This window comes from Ranitomeya variabilis, chromosome 4 (genome assembly GCF_051348905.1).
Source record: "Ranitomeya variabilis isolate aRanVar5 chromosome 4, aRanVar5.hap1, whole genome shotgun sequence".
Classification (NCBI taxonomy): domain Eukaryota; kingdom Metazoa; phylum Chordata; class Amphibia; order Anura; family Dendrobatidae; genus Ranitomeya; species Ranitomeya variabilis.
Window position 1 is genome coordinate 281,855,342 of NC_135235.1, and position 18,775 is coordinate 281,874,116.

At 43.0% G+C, this 18,775-nt stretch overlaps 1 protein-coding gene across 15 annotated transcripts in view; it reads left to right on the forward strand.

The window, feature by feature from the left end:
• Nucleotides 1-18,775, forward strand: part of LOC143768828 (uncharacterized) — a 252,489-nt gene that overhangs the window by 32,282 nt on the left and 201,432 nt on the right. For 4 of the 15 annotated variants that reach the window (XR_013214059.1, XR_013214058.1, XR_013214061.1 and 1 more), the window contains exons 2-3: nucleotides 3,198-3,293; nucleotides 12,281-12,344. Coding sequence is in view for 4 of the 15 variants with exons in the window: in XM_077257455.1 (XP_077113570.1) it covers nucleotides 3,198-3,293; nucleotides 12,281-12,344 (160 nt within the window). In the remaining 11 variants the exon portion in view is untranslated. Of the gene's footprint in view, nucleotides 1-3,197; nucleotides 3,294-12,280; nucleotides 12,365-18,208; nucleotides 18,367-18,775 lie in introns of all 15 variants that reach the window. The other 11 variants (XR_013214068.1, XR_013214065.1, XR_013214069.1 and 8 more) reach the window with 7 other exon arrangements.

Below are 18,775 nucleotides of genomic sequence, written 5' to 3' on the forward strand. Positions count from 1 at the left end.
AACTTATCTAGATGTGTGGTGAGCACTTTGAACCCCCAAGTGCTTCACAGAAGTTTATAACGCAGAGCCGTGAAAATAAAAAATCATTTTTCTTTCCTCAAAAATAATTTTTTAGCCCGCAATTTTTTATTTTCCCAAGGGTTACAGGAGAAATTGGACCCCAAAAGTTGTTGATCAGTTTCTCCTGAGTACGCTGGTACCCCATATGTGGGGGTAAAGCACTGTTTGGGCACACGTCGGGGCTCGGTAGGGAGAGAGCACCATTTTACTTTTTCAACGCAAGATTGGCTGGAATCAATGGTGGCGCCGTGTCGCGTTTGGAGACCCCCTGATGTGCCTAAAAAGTGGAAACCCCTCAATTCTAACTCCAACACTAACCCCAACACACCCCTAACTCTAATCCCAACCCTAACCACAACCGTAACCCCAACACACCCCTAACCCTAGTCTTACCCCTAATTCCAACCCTAAGGCTATGTGCTCACGTTGCGGATTTGTGTGGATTTTTCCGCAGTTTTTGAAAAATCTGCAGGTAAAACGCACTGCGCTTTACCTGCGGATTTACAGCGGATTTCCAGTGTTTTTTTGTGTGGATTTCACTTGCGGATTCCTATTATGGAGCAGGTGTAAAACGCTGCGGAATTGCACAAAGAATTGACATGCTGCGGAAAATACAACGCAGCGTTTCCGCGCTGTATTTTCCACACCATGGGCACAGCGGATTTGATTTTCCATAGGTTTACGTGGTACTGTAAACGTGATGGAAAACTGATACGAATCCGCAGCGACCAATCCGCTGCGGATCCGCAGCCAAATCCGCACCGTGTGCACATAGCCTAATTCTAACCCTAATTCCAACCCTAACCCTAATTCTAACCCTAATTCTAACCCTAGCCCTAAGTGCAACCCTAGCTCTAAGTGCAACCCTAGCCCTAAGTGCAACCCTAAGTGCAACCCTAAGTGCAACCCTAGCCCTAAGTGCAACCCTAAGTGCAACCCTAGCCCTAAGTGCAACCCTAAGTGCAACCCTAAGTGCAACCCTAGCCCTAAGTGCAACCCTAAGTGCAACCCTAAGTGCAACCCTAGCCCTAAGTGCAACCCTAAGTGCAACCCTAAGTGCAACCCTAGCCCTAAGTGCAACCCTAAGTGCAACCCTAGCCCTAAGTGCAACCCTAAGTGCAACCCTAAGTGCAACCCTAGCCCTAAGTGCAACCCTAAGTGCAACCCTAAGTGCAACCCTAGCCCTAAGTGCAACCCTACCCCTAACCCTACCCCTACCCCTAACCGTACCCCTAACCCTAACCCTAATGGAAAAACAAAAATAATTATATTTTCTGTATTTTATTATTGTCCCTACCTATGGGGGTGATAAAGGGGGTGATTTATTTACTTTTTTTTTTTATTTTGATCGCTGTGATAGAACTTATCACAGCGATCAAAATGTGCAGGAACGAATCTGCCGGCTGGCAGATTCGGCGGGCGCACTGCGCATGCGCCCGCCATTTTCCAAGATGGCGGCGCCCATGAAGCAGACGGCCGGACACCGGGAGGGACATCGGAGCTAGGTAAGTATGGGGGGGTGGCACCGGAACACGGGGGGGGGGGGATCGGAGGACCTGGGGAGCGGACAGGAGGACCGGGGGAGCCGACAGGAGGGAGGAGGGGAGCGGAATGGAGATCGGGGCAAAAAGGATGACTGGGGAGGCGATCGGTGGGGTGGGGTGGGGGCAGATCGGGGTCTCCAGCCATGGCAGATGCTATTGCAGCATCGGCCATGGCTGGATTGTAATATTTCACCATTTTCATAGGTGAAATATTACAAATCGCTCTGATTGGCAGTTTCACTTTCAACGGCCAATCAGAGCGATCGTAGCCACGGGGGGGTGAAGCCACCCCCCCTGGGCTGAAGTACCACTCCCCCTGACTCTGCAGATCGGGTAAAATGGGAGTTAACCCCTTCACCCGATCTGCAGGGACGCGATCATTCTGTGACACAGCATATGCGTCACAGGTCGGATTGGCACCGACTTTCATGACGCATACGCTGTGTCACAGGTCGGGAAGGGGTTAAAGATCATGCAGTCAGGCACTTATTCGTGTTGTCTGCAGTTTGTGCATCCTGATTCAGATGATATGATCTTTTAAAAAGACATTTTTCGGATAGCAGTCTAATCCTTTTTGACAGTTTAAACTCAGTCTCAATCCACCTATCATGATTGGCATCCCTTAGTGTCCCTCCTCCCCGTTGCTGCTGAGATCTCACACTGCTCAGTACAAGCTGCAGCTGTCAGTTACGCTGGGTGGAAAGAGATAATACAATATTATGTCTGTGTAGGGCCACACGTAGGGGCACAGTTGTATGGGGCACAATAGAAGGGTATTTGTCACTACTCTTTTGTCCCTGGACCAGGGTCTCCTTCACTGTTCCCAACGCTAGGGGCACCCTAGCTTGCCCTGTTCCCTGGATTACTTCTGATGGTGAAGACACTGGGGCCACCTACTTTGTCTTAGCTCCTGAATCAGCCCTCAGTCTGTACCCTTCCCCCACCTAGGGGAAAAGGTGAATAGTTGTGTACCGTAATACACCAACCAGACTAACAAGGTAATACGAACAGGGATAAAGGAAAATACCAGTCATACAAATATTCTCACACAAACAACAGAGGTAAACACCGGGTAGTGGAGAATGGGGTAAAATCAAAGTAGGGGAAGGAGTGGGATTAGCACATTTCAAAACCTAGCAACAGTCTCAGAAAAATCCACCAAATGCCTTCTCACAAAACAATTGCAAACTATCATCTAACTATGCAGCATGAAGCTATCTATGGAAAGGAGTGCTTGCCACAGCCCAGAATATATAGGAGAGGAGTGGATAACAGTGAACAGCCTAAAGCCTTAATGCAGGAGAGTTTCCAAGAGCTCTCGACTGAGCAGATTAACCCCTGTACTGCTAAGAGAAACCTGCACTGTTTAATATGAAGGTGAAGTGCTTCTAATCAGTGCAGGAGTAGGAGAAATTAGATGCTGCATTCATCTGGCTGCTCTCTGTCGCGGTAAACCCGTGACAGTAGTACTAGAATATAGAGCAAAGAAGTGACAATATTAATGTCACTATATGGTTTGTGTAGAGGTGGTAGAATGTAAGGAGGGAGCTGGAAATCAGTAAAGGTAAGATGTCTGTGTGTTCCATTTTGCAGGGACAAATTATTTATGGAAGAAAAGGTCATGGTGGTCTGAGCCATATACAAAGGAAAAGGGAAAATGAATGGCAGCAATCAACAAGAACAGCACTGGTGAGAACCTGCACAGTACACACATATACGATTTACAGAGCACTAGTGTAGAACTGATATTACCATTGTACATACAGTCACTATTTTGTTAATATCAGTTGTAGTACAGTGGTTTTGATTAAAGGGGTTGTCCAAGCTTGAAGTTAAAGTTTCCAGTCTCAGTGACTGCAGATTTGTGAATCCTCACAGTGTGTTCATCACGTGCTGTGAGAATTTTCCAGTGCCAGAAGTGGGCAGTTATGTGACTGTAGAAAGATGGACCAGAATAGTAGTCTCTTGCGTGTCCGGGCTGGAACTGTCGGGACTGTCACCATTGTTGCCAGGGGAAGCACTTTCTGACCGGAGTAGACCTTTGCACCTGACTGTTGGGCGCGGAAACGGGGCTTTTGGCAGGTACCCAGCGTGTGCTACAGGAGAATGTTGACTCCCTCTCTGCACACCAACGCCAACTGACAGGCCCGCTTTGCAGCGTTCCATCCCCCACGCCAACAGACTGCATGTCCAGAGACTAACTCCTCGTCAATCCCCGACCTTAACAGCACTAACTGGTCGGTGCATCGGACACCTGCTGATTCTCTTTGCAACGCTGATCGGGCGTCCGCGGTTCGCAGCGGTGAGACTGCGGCCTCCACTTCGGGACTTTGTACTTCTTTGGCTGTGCAGCAGACCTTTCCCCGTTCAGCACCTCGTTCCAGGATCACAATACCACGTGTAAGAAGATCAGGATACTTCGCCGCTGTACAGAGACAGTGCTTCACTTTTCTTCAGGACCAGCTCAGAGACGTCACGCGCCACCTATGGCGCCATCTTGGGATTTTCCAGCCACCATCATCCAGGAACCAGAGACTGATACGTTAACCTGTTATTTCACCCGTTGCAGTTACTTTATTGCTATATACATATTGTGGGCCTGTATGTTTACACCCCCTTTCTCCCTGCGTGGAGTATTTACTGTCGAGTATATATATATAACCTGTTAACTCTTGCTCTGCCTCCTGCTCGTCACTGTATCCCGTGTTCCTGCTAGTACCTTACATGACTGCAAGTATACGATTTGCATACATGCGGTGACGTGCTGACTAAACATGCGCAGCCTTTTCCAATACAAGTAAATTTACCAAAGCAAAGTACATTTAGTTATAATGTGGCCGTAGGTGTTGAGATCGGATACTTGCACTTACATGACGGCCCACTTCCAATTATCTGGAGAACCTGGTTACAAATATTGGTCTTTTAGTAAATCTTGATTTATTTCAGGCAGGTTAATATTAGTAATAGAGACTGGGGACGGAGACAGCATGGGCCTATGGCTGAGTTTCAGTCCCAGTACATCCCAGTTCGTCCCAATTCATCAGTATTTTGCATTCAGTACTAACTTCATCATATAATACCATTGGAGCCTGTCTGCATCCTACAATAAACGGTTGTTGTAGCAATTTATTGGTAAATACAGCCTTTTTTTCCATTGACGTTCTCAGAGATTTACTGTAATTTGTGAAATGCCAGTCTTAGTGAATTCCCCCATTGTACCTCACTATAAACTTGAATTTATCATCTCTCTGTATAAAAAAAAATGCTGTTACTCAGTTTGACTATACAGTGTACTTTTGATTGATTACAAAGAAATTCAACAATGGTTATTGTCTATCCTTGCTGTTAACACTTTATAATTTTGGGATAATTGACAACGTTGTCAACAAGAAAGTTATATTATAAGACTTAAATGTTGTAACTTTATTTCATTTGATTAATTTGTATCTTCTGCCTATTATTGCACAGATTTACTAATTTGTATTACTCATCATTATTCTTTATTGCTGTGATCAATAAAATTGATTTATACAAAAAAAAAATGCTGTTAAAAACGCTGCATGTAAACCCACACTAAAGAATACAGCTGGGCTTTTTGTTGCTATAACAACCATGGGACTGACATTTCTCCTGCCCAATGCAAATTACGCCTTCATTATAAAATAGGAAATTCACTTTAAATATTATTAAAACAATTTTTCATAGACTGCACAAAAACAAGGAAACAGGAATCATTTAGCTAAGCATTCTTTGTGATCTAAAAAATGTTGACTTTGTGAAATTTACTTTAACCCCTTAACGACCGCCGATACGCCTTTTAATGGCGGCCGCTAAGGGTACTTAATCCACAGCGCCGTTAATTAACGGCGCTGTGGAAAAAGTGAATAGCGCCCCCCAGAGTCGGATTTTCTCTGGGGTCTCGGTTGCCGAGGGTAGCCGAGACCCCAGAGAACATGATTCGGGGGGTTTTTACCGACCCCCGAGTTGCGATCGCCGGTAATTAACCGTTTACCGGCGGTCGCAACAAAAAAAAAAAAAAACGCGATTTGCCGTTTAATTTCTCTGTCCTCCGATGTGATCGCACATCGGAGGACAGAGAAATGTGGTCCCCGATGGCCCCCAATAGCCCCCCAATACTCACCTACCTCCCCCGGTGCTCCTCGTGTCTCCCCATGGGCGCCGCCATCTTTTTTCCGGGAAAAAATGGCGGGCGCACGCGCAGTGCGCCCGCCGCCCGGCACCCGGAAGATCTTTGGGGTCTCGGCTGCCGGGGGTAGCCGAGACCCCAAAGAACATGATCGGGGTCGGTTTGCACCGACCCCTGCTTTGCGATCGCCGGTAATTAACAGTTTACCGGCGACCGCAAAAAAAAAAAAGCGATCAGTTATTTCTCTGTCCTCTGATGTGATCGCACATCAGAGGACAGAGAAATAGGGGGATTCGGGGACCCTATCATACTCACCCGGGGTCCCTGGGTCCTCTTCTGTCTTCTCCTGCCAGCCGGCTTTTTCATCATGGCGGGCGCATGCGCAGTGCGCCCGCCTTCTGCTGCCATCTGCCGGCCGGCAGGAGAAGACAAGTTGGGGCTAAAATTAGGGTTAGGGTTAGAGTTAGGGTTAGGGTTAGAGTTAGGGTTAGGGTTGGGGCTAAATTTAGGGTTAGGGCTAGGGTTAGGGTTAGGCTACTTTCACACTAGCGTTTTTTGGCTTCCGTCGCAATGCGTCGTTGGAGAAAAAACGCATCCTGCAAAAGTGCTTGCAGGATGCGTTTTTTCTCCATTGGCTTGCATTAGCGACGCATTGCGACGGATTGCCACATGTCGCATCCGTCGTGCGACGGATGCGTCGTGCTTTGGCGGACCGTCGACAAAAAAAACTACATGTAACTTTTTTGTGCGACGTGTCCGCCATTTCCGACCGTGCATGCGTGGCCGGAACTCCGCCCCCGCCTCCCCGCACCTCACAATGGGGCAGCGGATGCATTGAAAAAACAGCATCCGCTGCACCCGTTGTGCGGCGCTTACAACGCTAGCGTCGGTACGTCGGCCCGACACACTGCGATGGGCCGAGTACGACGCTAGTGTGAAAGTAGCCTTAGGCTTCTTTCACACTTGCGTCGGTACGGGGCGGTCGCAATGCGTCGGCCCGATGTACCGACACACGTTGTGAAAATTGTGCACAACGTGGGCAGCGGATGCAGTTTTTCAACGCATCTGCTGCCCAGTCTATGTCCTGGGGAGGAGGGGGCAGAGTTACGGCCACGCATGCGCGGAAATGGCGGACGCGACGTACAAAAAAAAGGTTACATTGAACTTTTTTTGTGACGACGGGGGCTAAAGTTATGGTTAGGGTTGGGGCTAAAGTTAGGGTTGGGGCTAAAGTTAGGGTTAGAGTTGGGATTAGGGTTAGGGTTTGGATTAGGGTTGGGATTAGTGTTACGTTTGGGATTAGGGTTGGGATTAGGGTTAGGGTTGGGATTAGGGTTAGGGGTGTGTTAGATTTAGGGTTTTGATTAGGGTTAGGGTTGAGATTAGGGCTGTTTTGGGGTTAGGGTTGTGATTATCGTTAGGGTTGTGATTAGGATTATGGATCGGGTTGAGATTAGGGTTAGGGGTGTGTTGGGGTTAGGATAGAATTGGGGGGTTAGGGGTTAGTTAGAATTGGGGGGTTTCCACTGTTTAGGTACATCAGGGGGTCTCCAAACACGACAGCCAATTTTGCGCTAAAAAAGTCAAATGGTACTCCCTCCCTTCTGAGCTCTGCCGTGCGCCCAAACAGTGGTTTACCCCCACATATGGGGCATCAGCGTACTCGGGATAAATTGGACAACAACTTTTGGGGTCCAATTTCTCCTGTTACCCTTGTGAAAATAAAAACTTGGGGGCTAAAAATCTTTTTTGTTGGAAAAAAAAATATTTTTTTATTTTCACTACTCTGCATCATAAACTTCTGTGAAGCACTTGAGCTTTCAAAGTTCTCACCACATATCTAGATAAGTTCCTTAGGGGGTCTAGTTTCCAAAATTTGGTCACTTGTATGGGTTTCTACTGTTTAGGTACATCAGGGGCTCTGCAAACGTAACATAACGCCCGCAGACAATTCTATCAAAGTCTGCATTCCAAAATGGCGCTCCTTCCCTTCCGAGCTCTGCCGTGCGCCCAAACAGTGGTTTACCCCCACATATGGGGTACCAGCATACTCAGGACAAATTGGACAACAACTTTTGGGGTCCAATTTCTCTTGTTACCCTTGTGAAAATAAAAATTTGGGGGCTAAAAAAATCTTTTTTGTGGGAAAAAAATATTTTTTATTTTCACTACTCTGCATTATAAACTTCTGTGAAGCACTTGGGCATTCAAAGTTCTCACCACATGTCTAGATAAGTTCCTTGGGGGGTCTATTTTCCAAAATGGGGTCACTTGTTGGGGGTTTCTACTGTTTAGGTACATTAGGGGTCTGCAAACGCAACATAACGCCCGCAGACAATTCTATCAAAGTCTGCATTCCAAAATGGCGCTCCTTCCCTTCCGAGCTCTGCCGTGCGCCCAAACAGTGGTTTACCCCCACATATGGGGTACCAGCATACTCAGGACAAATTGGACAACAACTTTTGGGGTCCAATTTCTCTTGTTACCCTTGTGAAAATAAAAACTTGGGGGCTAAAAAATCTTTATTGTTAAAAAATATATATTTTTTATTTTCACGACTCTGCATTATAAACTTCTGTGATGCACTTGGGCATTCAAAGTTCTCACTACACATCTAGATAAGTCCCATGGGGGGTCTAGTTTCCAAAATGGGGTCACTTTTGGGGGGTTTCTACTGTTTAGGCACATCAGGGGCTCTCCAAACGCGACATGGCGTCCGATCTCAATTATAGTCAATTTTGCATTGAAAAGTCAAATGGCGCTCCTTTGCTTCCGAGCTCAGCCATGCGCCCAAACAGTGGTTTACCCCCACATATGGGGTGTCGGCGTACTCAAGACAAATTGTACAACAGCTTCTGGGGTCCATTTTCTCCTGTTACCCTTGGTAAAATAAAAATTTGGAGGCAAAAAGATCATTTTTGTAGAAAAAATGCGATTTTTTTATTTTCACGGCTCTACGTTATAAACTTCTGTGAAGCACCTGGGGGTTTAAAGTGCTCACCACACATCTAGATAAGTTCCTTAAGGGGTCTAGTTTCCAAAATGGTGTCATATGTGGGGGGTCTCTACTGTTTAGGCACATCAGCGGCTCTCCAAACGTGACATGGCGTCCGATCTCAATTCCAGCCAATTCTACATTGAAAAAGTAAAACGACACTCCTTCTCTTCCAAGCTCTGCGGTGCGCCCAAACAGTGGTTTACCCCCATATATGGGGTATCGACGTACTCAGGAGAAATTGCACAACAACTTTTGTGGTCTAATTTCTCCTGTTACCCTTGTGAAAATAAAAATTTGGGGGCAAAAAGATCATTTTTGTAGAAAAAATGAGATTTTTTATTTTCACGGCTCTACGTTATAAACTTCTGTGAAGCACTTGGGGGTTCAAAGTGCTCACCACACATCTAGATAAGTTCCTTAAGGGGTCTAGTTTCCAAAATGGTATCACTTGTGGGGGGTTTCCACTGTTTAGGCACATCAGGGACTCTCCAAACGCGACATGGCATCCGATCTCAATTCCAGCCAATTCTGCATTGAAAAAGTCAAACGGTGCTCCTTCACTTCCAAGCTCTGCGGTGCGCCCAAACAGTGGTTTACCTCCACATATGGGGTATCGACGTACTCAGGAGAAATTGCACAACAACTTTTGTGGTCTAATTTCTCCTGTTACCCTTGTGAAAATAAGAATTTGTGGGCGAAAAAATCATTTTTGTGAAAACAAATGCGATTTTTTATTTTCACGGCTCTACGTTATAAACTTCTGTGAAGCACTTGGGGGTTCAAAGTGCTCACCACACATCTAGATAAGTTCCTTGGGGGGTCTAGTTTCCAAAATGGTGTCACTTGTGGGGGGTTTCCACTGTTTAGGCACATTAGGGGCTCTCCAAACGCGACATGGCGTCCGATCTCAATTCCAGCCAATTCTGCATTGAAACAGTCAAACGGTGCTCCTTCACTTCCAAGCTCTGCGGTGCGCCCAAACAGTGGTTTACCTCCACATATGGGGTATCGGCGTACTCAGGAAAAATTGCACAACAAAATTTGTGGTTAAATTTCTGTTTTTACACTTGTGAAAATTAAAAAAAATGGTTCTGAAGTAAAATGTTTGCAAAAAAAAGTTAAATGTTCATTTTTTTCTTCCACATTGTTTTAGTTCCCGTGAAGTACGTAAAGGGTTAATAAACTTCTTGAATGTGGTTTTGAGCAGCTTGAGGGGTGCAGTTTTTAGAATGGTGTCACACTTGGTTATTTTCTATCATATAGACCCCTCAAAATCACTTCAAAGGTGATGTGGTCCCTAAAAAAAACATGGTGTTGTAAAAATGAGAAATTGCTGGTCAACTTTTAACCCTTATAACTCCCTAACAAAAAAAAAAATTGTTTCCAAAATTGTGCTGATGTAAAGTAGACATGTGAGAAATGTTATTTATTAACTATTTTTTTGTGACATATCTCTCTGATTTAAGGGCATAAAAATACAAAGTTTGAAAATTGCAAAATTTTAAAAATTTTCGCCATATTTCCATTTTTTTCATAAATAATCGCAAGTAATATCGAAGAAATGTTACCACTAACTTGAAGTACAACATGTCACGAAAAAACAATCTCAGAATCAGCGGGATCCGATAAAGCGTTCCAGAGTTATAACCTCATAAAGTGACACTGGTCAGAATTGTAAAAATTGGCTCGGTCATTAAGTACCAAATTGGCTCTGTCACTAAGGGGTTAAACCATTTGTTATATTATTGTCTGTATTGCCGTCCGGATACAATTAGTCTGCTTCAACATATTTAATACTATAAGAATAAAATAACTGCCTGGAAGTAGTTATGATATTAGATTTAAAATGTTTTTTTTTGTTTTTTATTTTTTAAGAAAATAATGAATATTAATTTATCTCCTTAAATTTCTGTTGTTTAGAATACACACTTTTCTTTCGCATTGATCACTGATGTATCAGCTCTTTTGGCACAACAATTCTGGAGCATCTATTGAAAAATGGTTTTATTGGAAATATACATACCGTATATACTCGAGTATAAGCCGAGATTTTCAGCCCAAATTTTTGGGCTGAAAGTGCCCCTCTCGGCTTATACTCGAGTCAGGGTCGGCGGGTGAGGGGGAGAGGGCGCTGAGGCATACTCACCTAGTCCCGGCGCTCCTGGCGCTCCCCCTGCCTGTCACACTGTCTTCGGGTGCCGCAGCTCTTCCCCTGTTCAGCGGTCACGTGGGACCGCTCATTAGAGAAATGAATATGGACTCCACTCCCATAGGGGTGGAGCCGCAAATTCATTTCTCTAATCAGCGGTGCCAGTGACCGCTGACAGAGGAAGGGCTGCGGCACCCGAAGACAGTGTGACAGGCAGGGGGAGCGCCGGGAGCGCCGGGACTAGGTGAGTATTTTATATTCACCTGTCCACATTCCACACGCCGAGCGCCGCTCTGTCTTCGCGTCCTCTTGCTCTGACTGTTCAGGTCAGAGGGCGCGATGACGCATATAGTGTGCGCGCCGCCCTCTGCCTGATCAGTCAGTGCAGAGAGACGCCGGGACAGGACGCTGAGGAGCTGCAAGCAAGAGAGGTGAGTATGTGTTTTTTTTTTTTCATTGCAGCAGCAGCGTTATATATGGCACAGATTTATGTGGAGTATCTATGGGGCAACGGTGCAGAGCACTATATATGGCACAGATTTATATGGCACATCTATGGGGCAACGGTGCAGAGCATTATATATGGCACAGATTTATATGGCACATCTATGGGGCAACGGTGCAGAGCATTATATATGGCACAGATTTATATGGCACATCTATGGGGCAACAATGAACAGTGCAGAGCATATATGGCACAGCTTAATAAGGACATCTATGGGGCAATAATGAACAGTGCAGAGCATATAAGGCACAGCTTAATAAGGAGCATCTATGGGGCAATAATGAACGGTGCAGAGCATTCTATATGGCACAGCTATATATGGAGCATTTATGGGGCAATAATCAACGGTATGGAGCATTATATATGGCACAGCTTTATATGGAACCTCCTTTGGGGCAATAATGAACGGTATGGAGCATCTATTTTTATTTTTGAAATTCACCGGTAGCTGCTGTATTTTCCACCCTAGGCTTATACTCGAGTCGATAAGTTTTCCCAGTTTTTTGTGGCAAAATTAGGGGTCGGCTTATACTCGGGTCGGCTTATACTCGAGTATATACGGTAGTTCTATTCCTCTGTTATTACTCCTAGAAATGTATAAATAAATGACCATTTGGGTGTTACTAGTTGGGGGGTGTCCTTCACACTGTTCAATCAGTGATGACAGTACGGGAACATGCATCTTTGACAAGCGAATGGGAACATCCTGTTGCCAATTTACTTATAAAAATTTAAGCAGAATAATATAGGAAAGAAAGAACAGATAATAAAAAAAGATGCCCTATTAGTATTATTTTATACAGAATACAATTATTTACTAAATCAGTCATGTCTGGAGTGGCGACAGATCCTCTTTAATTACTTCGTTACATTGCAGGGCTCTGGACTCAGCCTATTTGCTTTTATGACTATTGACATACAATTGAACTCCATAGTCAAAGGTAGGGTGAACCAAACTGGAGTAAGTACATTTAAGGTATAATTCCATTTTTGACTGAATTTGTAGCATAAATCTTTAGATCTGATAAATGTATAATGTTGCTTTGTAATTAACTGTAACAACTCTTCTATTCTATGTAGCATATGCCATTCAGATAAATTTTCTTTAGTCTGTTCCAAATTAAAATTTATTTTTTGTGTGAAAAGAGTGTCCTTATAGCATCAACATACAAGAAACACCATTTTTTTCTCTACTCTTGAAGTCCAAGATTTCTAGAGGCAACAGCCCTCTGTTATTGTCACCCTTAGAGTATTTTCAAGCAATGTATTTTTCAGGCAGGTCGTCTCTTTCAAATTAGCATGAAAAAGGAGTCTCAAAACCGTGAAATGTATGAACATGTACATTTCTATGCAAAAAAGACTTGCTGTTAATTACTAAATAACATTCCCTCCATTAAAGATTCCTCGGGTCGAATCTCAGCTCACCCAGATACCATATATGATGCGTTTAGAGAATATTATCAGAAATTATATTCTGCTCCACAGCCCCCTCCACCACAACTCTTATCTTCCTTTCTGAGAGAGCTAACACTTCCCAAAATCCCTAACTCTGCTATTGATCAGCTCCAATCGCCTATCTCTGCAGAAGAAATCTCGGCAATAATTAAAAATCTTAAAAAATAAAGCCCCCGGACCTGACGGCCTCACGGGCTCTACTATAAGAAATTTGATGACATACTTTTGCCCCACATCAAAAACTTTTGCAGTGCTCTTCTAAATGGCACCCAAATGCCACCTGAGTTCTATGTTGCCCATGTGACAGTGATCCCCAAACCAAAAAAAGACCACCAGTATCCCAAAAATTATAGACCCATATCATTACTTAATGTTGACCTAAACATTTTTACGTCTATTATCACCACCAGGCTCAACAAATCCCTACCCACACTCATTCATCGTGACCAGGTTGGGTTCATTCCCAAGAGGCAAGGGCCTGACAATATTAGAAGAAACCTAAATGTTATACACTCAGCTAATTATCATAAACAACCTCTATTACTATTGGCCTTAGATATAGAGAAGGCCTTCGACTCAATCTCGTGGTCTTACCTATTCGAAGTCTTATCCAAATTTGGTATCCCCCATAGTCTGGTTTCGTGCCTTCAGCTGTTATATGATAGACCCATAGCCTACTTGAAACTACCGTCCACCCGGCCTACTCCAATTAATATACAAAGGGGGACGAGGCAGGGTTGTCCACGCTCACCGACCCTATTCGCCCTAGCCATGGAGCCGTTGGCAGAAGCCATAAGAATTAACCCAAACATACTTGGACCCACTGGGCTCGGTGAACAATATAAGGCTAGTCTCTTTGCCGATGACTTGCTTTTAACCCTTTCCAGTCCTCTTACTACTCTTCCAAATTTATTTTCAGTTCACCGTGAATTTGAATTAGTTTCCGGCCTCAAAATTAATGTTGACAAGTCTGAAGCCTTATTTATTAATACCCCAAAAGAAATGCAAACTAATATAGTCTCCCAGTTTAAATTTAATAACCAAGAGCACTTCTTGACTTATCTTGGAGTCACTCTTACCTCTCATAGATCGACCCTATTTAAATGGAACTACCTTCCTCTGATAAGGGGTCTTAAAGCAGACCTGGCTAGATGGTCCTCCATGACACTATCCTGGTTGGGTAGGCTGCACGCAATTAAGATGGTCTCCCTGCCTCGATTCCTATACCTATTTCGCTCCCTTCCTATCCCGGTACCATCCAAGACGTTTCATGAAATCCATACCCTGATTTCAAAGTTTATTTGGCAGGGAAAAACCCCCCGAATTCGATTAAAAAACAATGTTCATACATAGAAAATTGGGGGGACTTTCTTTACCTAATTTTATATTATATTACAAATCCGCCCAATTAGCTCAATTGACTAGCACCTGCGTTGCCAACAGTAAACCTAGGTGGGTTAATCTAGAATCTTCTTTTTGAGCCCATTTTCCTTATATAGTCTCATATGGTCTACACAGAATCTTCCACAAGGTCTTCATATGACAGCACCATTTACTGCCCACTCTCTAATCCTTTGGAGGAAGGAGAGATTTAAATTTAACCTCCAGTCCAGGTCCTCTCCGTTAATCCCCCTCTTCCATAATCCCATGTTTTCACCTGGACTCGATCCCCGCCCTTTCGCCTGGTGGGTGACTAATGGAATAACTATCCTAAAACATCTTAGCCCACCCTTTAATTTAATACTAACCAAACAGGAATTTATGCAAAAATACGCACCACCTGCTAGGGAAACTCTACGTATTTGTCAGATATTCCATTTCGCAGAATGCAAATAACTGATACCCCGATGAAGATATTAACATTTAAGGAATGGAGCTAGATTGGCTTCACAGACGGGAGATGAACCGCTGCAGCAGAGGGAGAGGATTGGTGAAATTTATTAAAAAAAAAACCCCTCCGCCTCGTCGTACGACCTAGTCGCATACCAATGTTAAGTACGGTTTAGCATCTCTTCCACTACCCTCTTTCCCCTTATGTATTTGACCCTTTGTCTATGTCTTGTCGTTGTTAAATATGCTTATTTTGCACATTTATTTAAATCAGGACTTAACCAGGTGCGTTATTCTTAAAAGAAAAATGTCATATTCTCATAAAAAGTATAGTGGTTTATTTATTGTCCATAGAAAAATCATATTGCAGCAAAACATAAAAATAGACGAAATGGTTACGAACAGATTGTCCATGTGTAGATATCAGCATTAGTTACCCCTCTTTCCCAAGTTCTGAATGGAAGCCATCTGTCTGTGTGTCTGAAGTTTGAAGGTCATCATGGCTGCTACCAGTTGTTCCTTCTTCGTCTGTCGTCCATGATGGTAGAGGCAGGAGGTGACAGTCCCTCGTGACAAAAAGACCAACCACCACCCTCCTAAGAGACGTTTATATATATGTTTCTACAGACCACGTGTTCCCCTTTATAAGGCGTTGACTTATGCTCTGAGCTCCTATATACATAAATAGCTTTTGTAACGTCAACAAGAAGCAATGTGCTCTGTACTGAATTGAGATTCAGAATAATTCAATAAATAATTAATATTTAACAGTTGTGTCTGTTTGTGAAGTTATGTTTATATACGTATGACCTCTGTGATATAAGTATAATACAATCCCCTGCGTGGGAGTCTGTTGTAAACTCACTTTGTTTATGAAAATAAAATTTATTGAAACTAAAAAAGACTTGCTGTTTATACGTTCAGACTTTGTTGTGCCTTTTTTTAACTGATTGAGGTTTCCAAAGAAGTCAAGCAGTTAAAATAAGTGAGCTGATTCCACTTGGGAGACTACTTTATAACACATCATTGAAAACACTCACAAGAAGATGCCCATGCCTCTTTTTGAGCATATTGTCAAAGTTTTTGCTTGAAAAATTGTTGGTGCAAGCATGCAGGCCTTGGCCAGCTCTGCTCGCTTTTTTTAAACCCATTGAGGCGCACACATCTTAATGAATTTGGTGCATCTTACTTCAACACTCCCATCATTACGACTAATTATTTAACCCCTATTGCAAATTAGGTTTCTTAGCAAAATTTTAAAACTTTCAGCTGCTTGCAATAGATCAAACAAGTTCAATTTAAATACCTCAACACAATTAACATAACAAGTGATTTCTCCAATGTATTAAAGGGAACCGACAGAAAAATGACGTGCACATCCAAGCTAGTGTGAGTAGGTGCATACCAGGATCAGCTACCTCCATATACAATATACAAAAAAAGGTTGCACTCTATCGTGCCAAAGCATGTCGAATATGAAATACATCAAATATGAAAAGCAAAATGGCTTTTGAACATCAGGAAAAATATTTATGAGACGCTTTGCACAAAATTTGGCCAAATAGTGTGAGCCCATCAACCATCGTCAAAGTGGCCTCATTAATCTGATGGGTCCCTGACCTCCCTGTCCAAATGTGAACACTTACCTAAGGCTAATGTCTGTATTCATGGGTGAATGTGGACACCTCTCTCAGTAAAGCCTACATATATGGGTTGGCCGGAACCAAATGTGATTAGATGTAATTAAAAACCACATGGTGAAGGGAGGAGTGCTCAATCAGTAAGCTAACATAGAAATGACAGAAAAACGACTGGCACATCCAGACTAGTGTGAATAGGTGCATACCAGGAGCAGCTACCTCCATATTCAATATACAAAAAAAGGTTGCACTCTATCGTGCCAAAGCATGTCAAATATGAAGTACATGAAATATGAATAGCAAAATGGCTTTTGAACATTAGGAAAAATATTTATGAGATTCTTTGCACAAAATTTGGCCAAATAGTGTGAGCCCATCAACCATCGTCAAGGTGGCCTCATTAATCTGATGGGTTCCTGACCTCCCTGTCCAAATGTGGAAGTAGCTGCTCCTGGTATGCACCTATTCACAGTAGTTTGGATGTGCTATTGGGCTCAAGCACCCACGATAATCGGTGCATAACCAAGCACCCGAAGCAAACTATAGTAGCGAGCACTTGCGCTCAACACTAATGATGACATATTCAATATGACCAATTAATGTTATCAAATTCTGTCGTACCTGCGATTGAAATCAATAAAATAGCTCAATGTAAAAAAAAATAATAATCACAGCTCTATGAAGAGAACATTTTTTTAAAAAAAGTTACCATCCTGAGAAAATAGCAACACAAACTTTTTTTAAAAAAAATTGCCTTATATACTCGTGTATAAGCCGAGTTTTTCAGCACATTTTTTTGTGCTGAAAATGCCCCCCTTGGCTTATACATGAGTCATTGTCCCAGACAAACAGGCTCTCCATGTGCTGCGACTGACACAGCCGCGACACATGCAGCTGCGGTACCAATCAGCTGATCAGCTGGCGCGATCCAGGAAGCTGGGTTCCCTCTGCCGCTTATTTGGTAAGCGCTATAGCTTGCCCAATTTGAGGGAACCCGAGCAAATTCGCTCAACTCTCATTATAACTTGGTATTAGAGCTAAAACTATACCACTGTCAGTTATCACCATGGCTTAAAATCACTAACCTATAGCTATTTCTGTTTGTTGTGCTTAAAATAAATCTGTCACTAGGTTTCTTTTTGCACCTAATCTGAGAGCAGCATGATGTAGGGGCAGAGAACCTATTCATTCCAGCAATGTCACTTACTGGGTTGCTTAGTATAGTTTTTATAAAATCACTCTTTTATCAGCAGGACATTATCACTAGAGAACTAGTAAACCTGCTATCATGTAGTCCTCCACATTTATGAACTCTGTGTTACCGTGCACCCACCATGATTGCCAGATTTCTGTGTACACTGTATATAGGCAGAAAGCTATTAATCAATGGTGTGAGCGGGATTATACAAAACTCAGCATTCAGAGAATGTGCAGATCTGTAACAGATAAAACTGATTTTTTTTAAAACTGCAGCACACAGCCCAGTAAGTCGTATCTTGCTGGAATCTGTGTTTCTGTCCCTACATTAAGCTGCTCTCAGAAGAAACAAAAAAAACTGGAGACAAATTCCATTTTATACCACCTCGCATATTTCAAAGTGGTGATGTACAGGTGATTGGAGGACACTTTCCATTAGAATACAGAAGCCTGAGAAAAAGATGTAGCTTTTTGTTATGTTTTATTCTATAGTCATATGACTATATTGCTATACTATCTGTGGCTAGTTACCTGCTGAACATGCATTATGCAAAAATTATATTTTATTAAGGAAGCACTCCCAATTCTCTTAATATAATCATATTATATGGCACTGTGTATTTACAATTGCTCATTTTGCCCTTCTACCCAGATAATTCTTCTGTTTTTCTGTTTTCCATTAGGTCTATCTATGACATCCCCTGGCAGGGGGAAGGAGGGAGCAGATGAGTTAGGAGTTGGAAGAGGGGAATGATTTTTGAAGGGAAAATAGACTTCTGGTTTCTGCATAGAGCAGAGAAAAGAGAAGAATTTACTGGGTAGAAAGGCAAAATGAGCAATTGTAAGTACACAGTGCCATATAATGTGATGACTGCAGTATATTAAGAGGATAAAACTTTGATGTGAGTGCTTCTTTATTTATGGTGCTCTAGGCAATTTGTAAATTTACAGTGTAGCCTATTTATAAAGTTGCAGGCCACCACTGGTTTACATTGCATAGGGAAAAACAGACTGTAGATTTTCAGTATTAGTGTCCTTACTAACACTACACTACCATATTGTCCACAAATAATATTTCAGTACATTTGTCAAAAAATCTTACTACTGTATTAAACAACCTAAACAAAACCACCATAAAGTTTCTAAATAATGCCATCATACAGTGCTTTTGGCTATTGCTCTTTAGCAAATAAGTTGCCAATACACTATCAATGTGAGTAAGCATGTTGATTTTCAAATAAAAAATGATG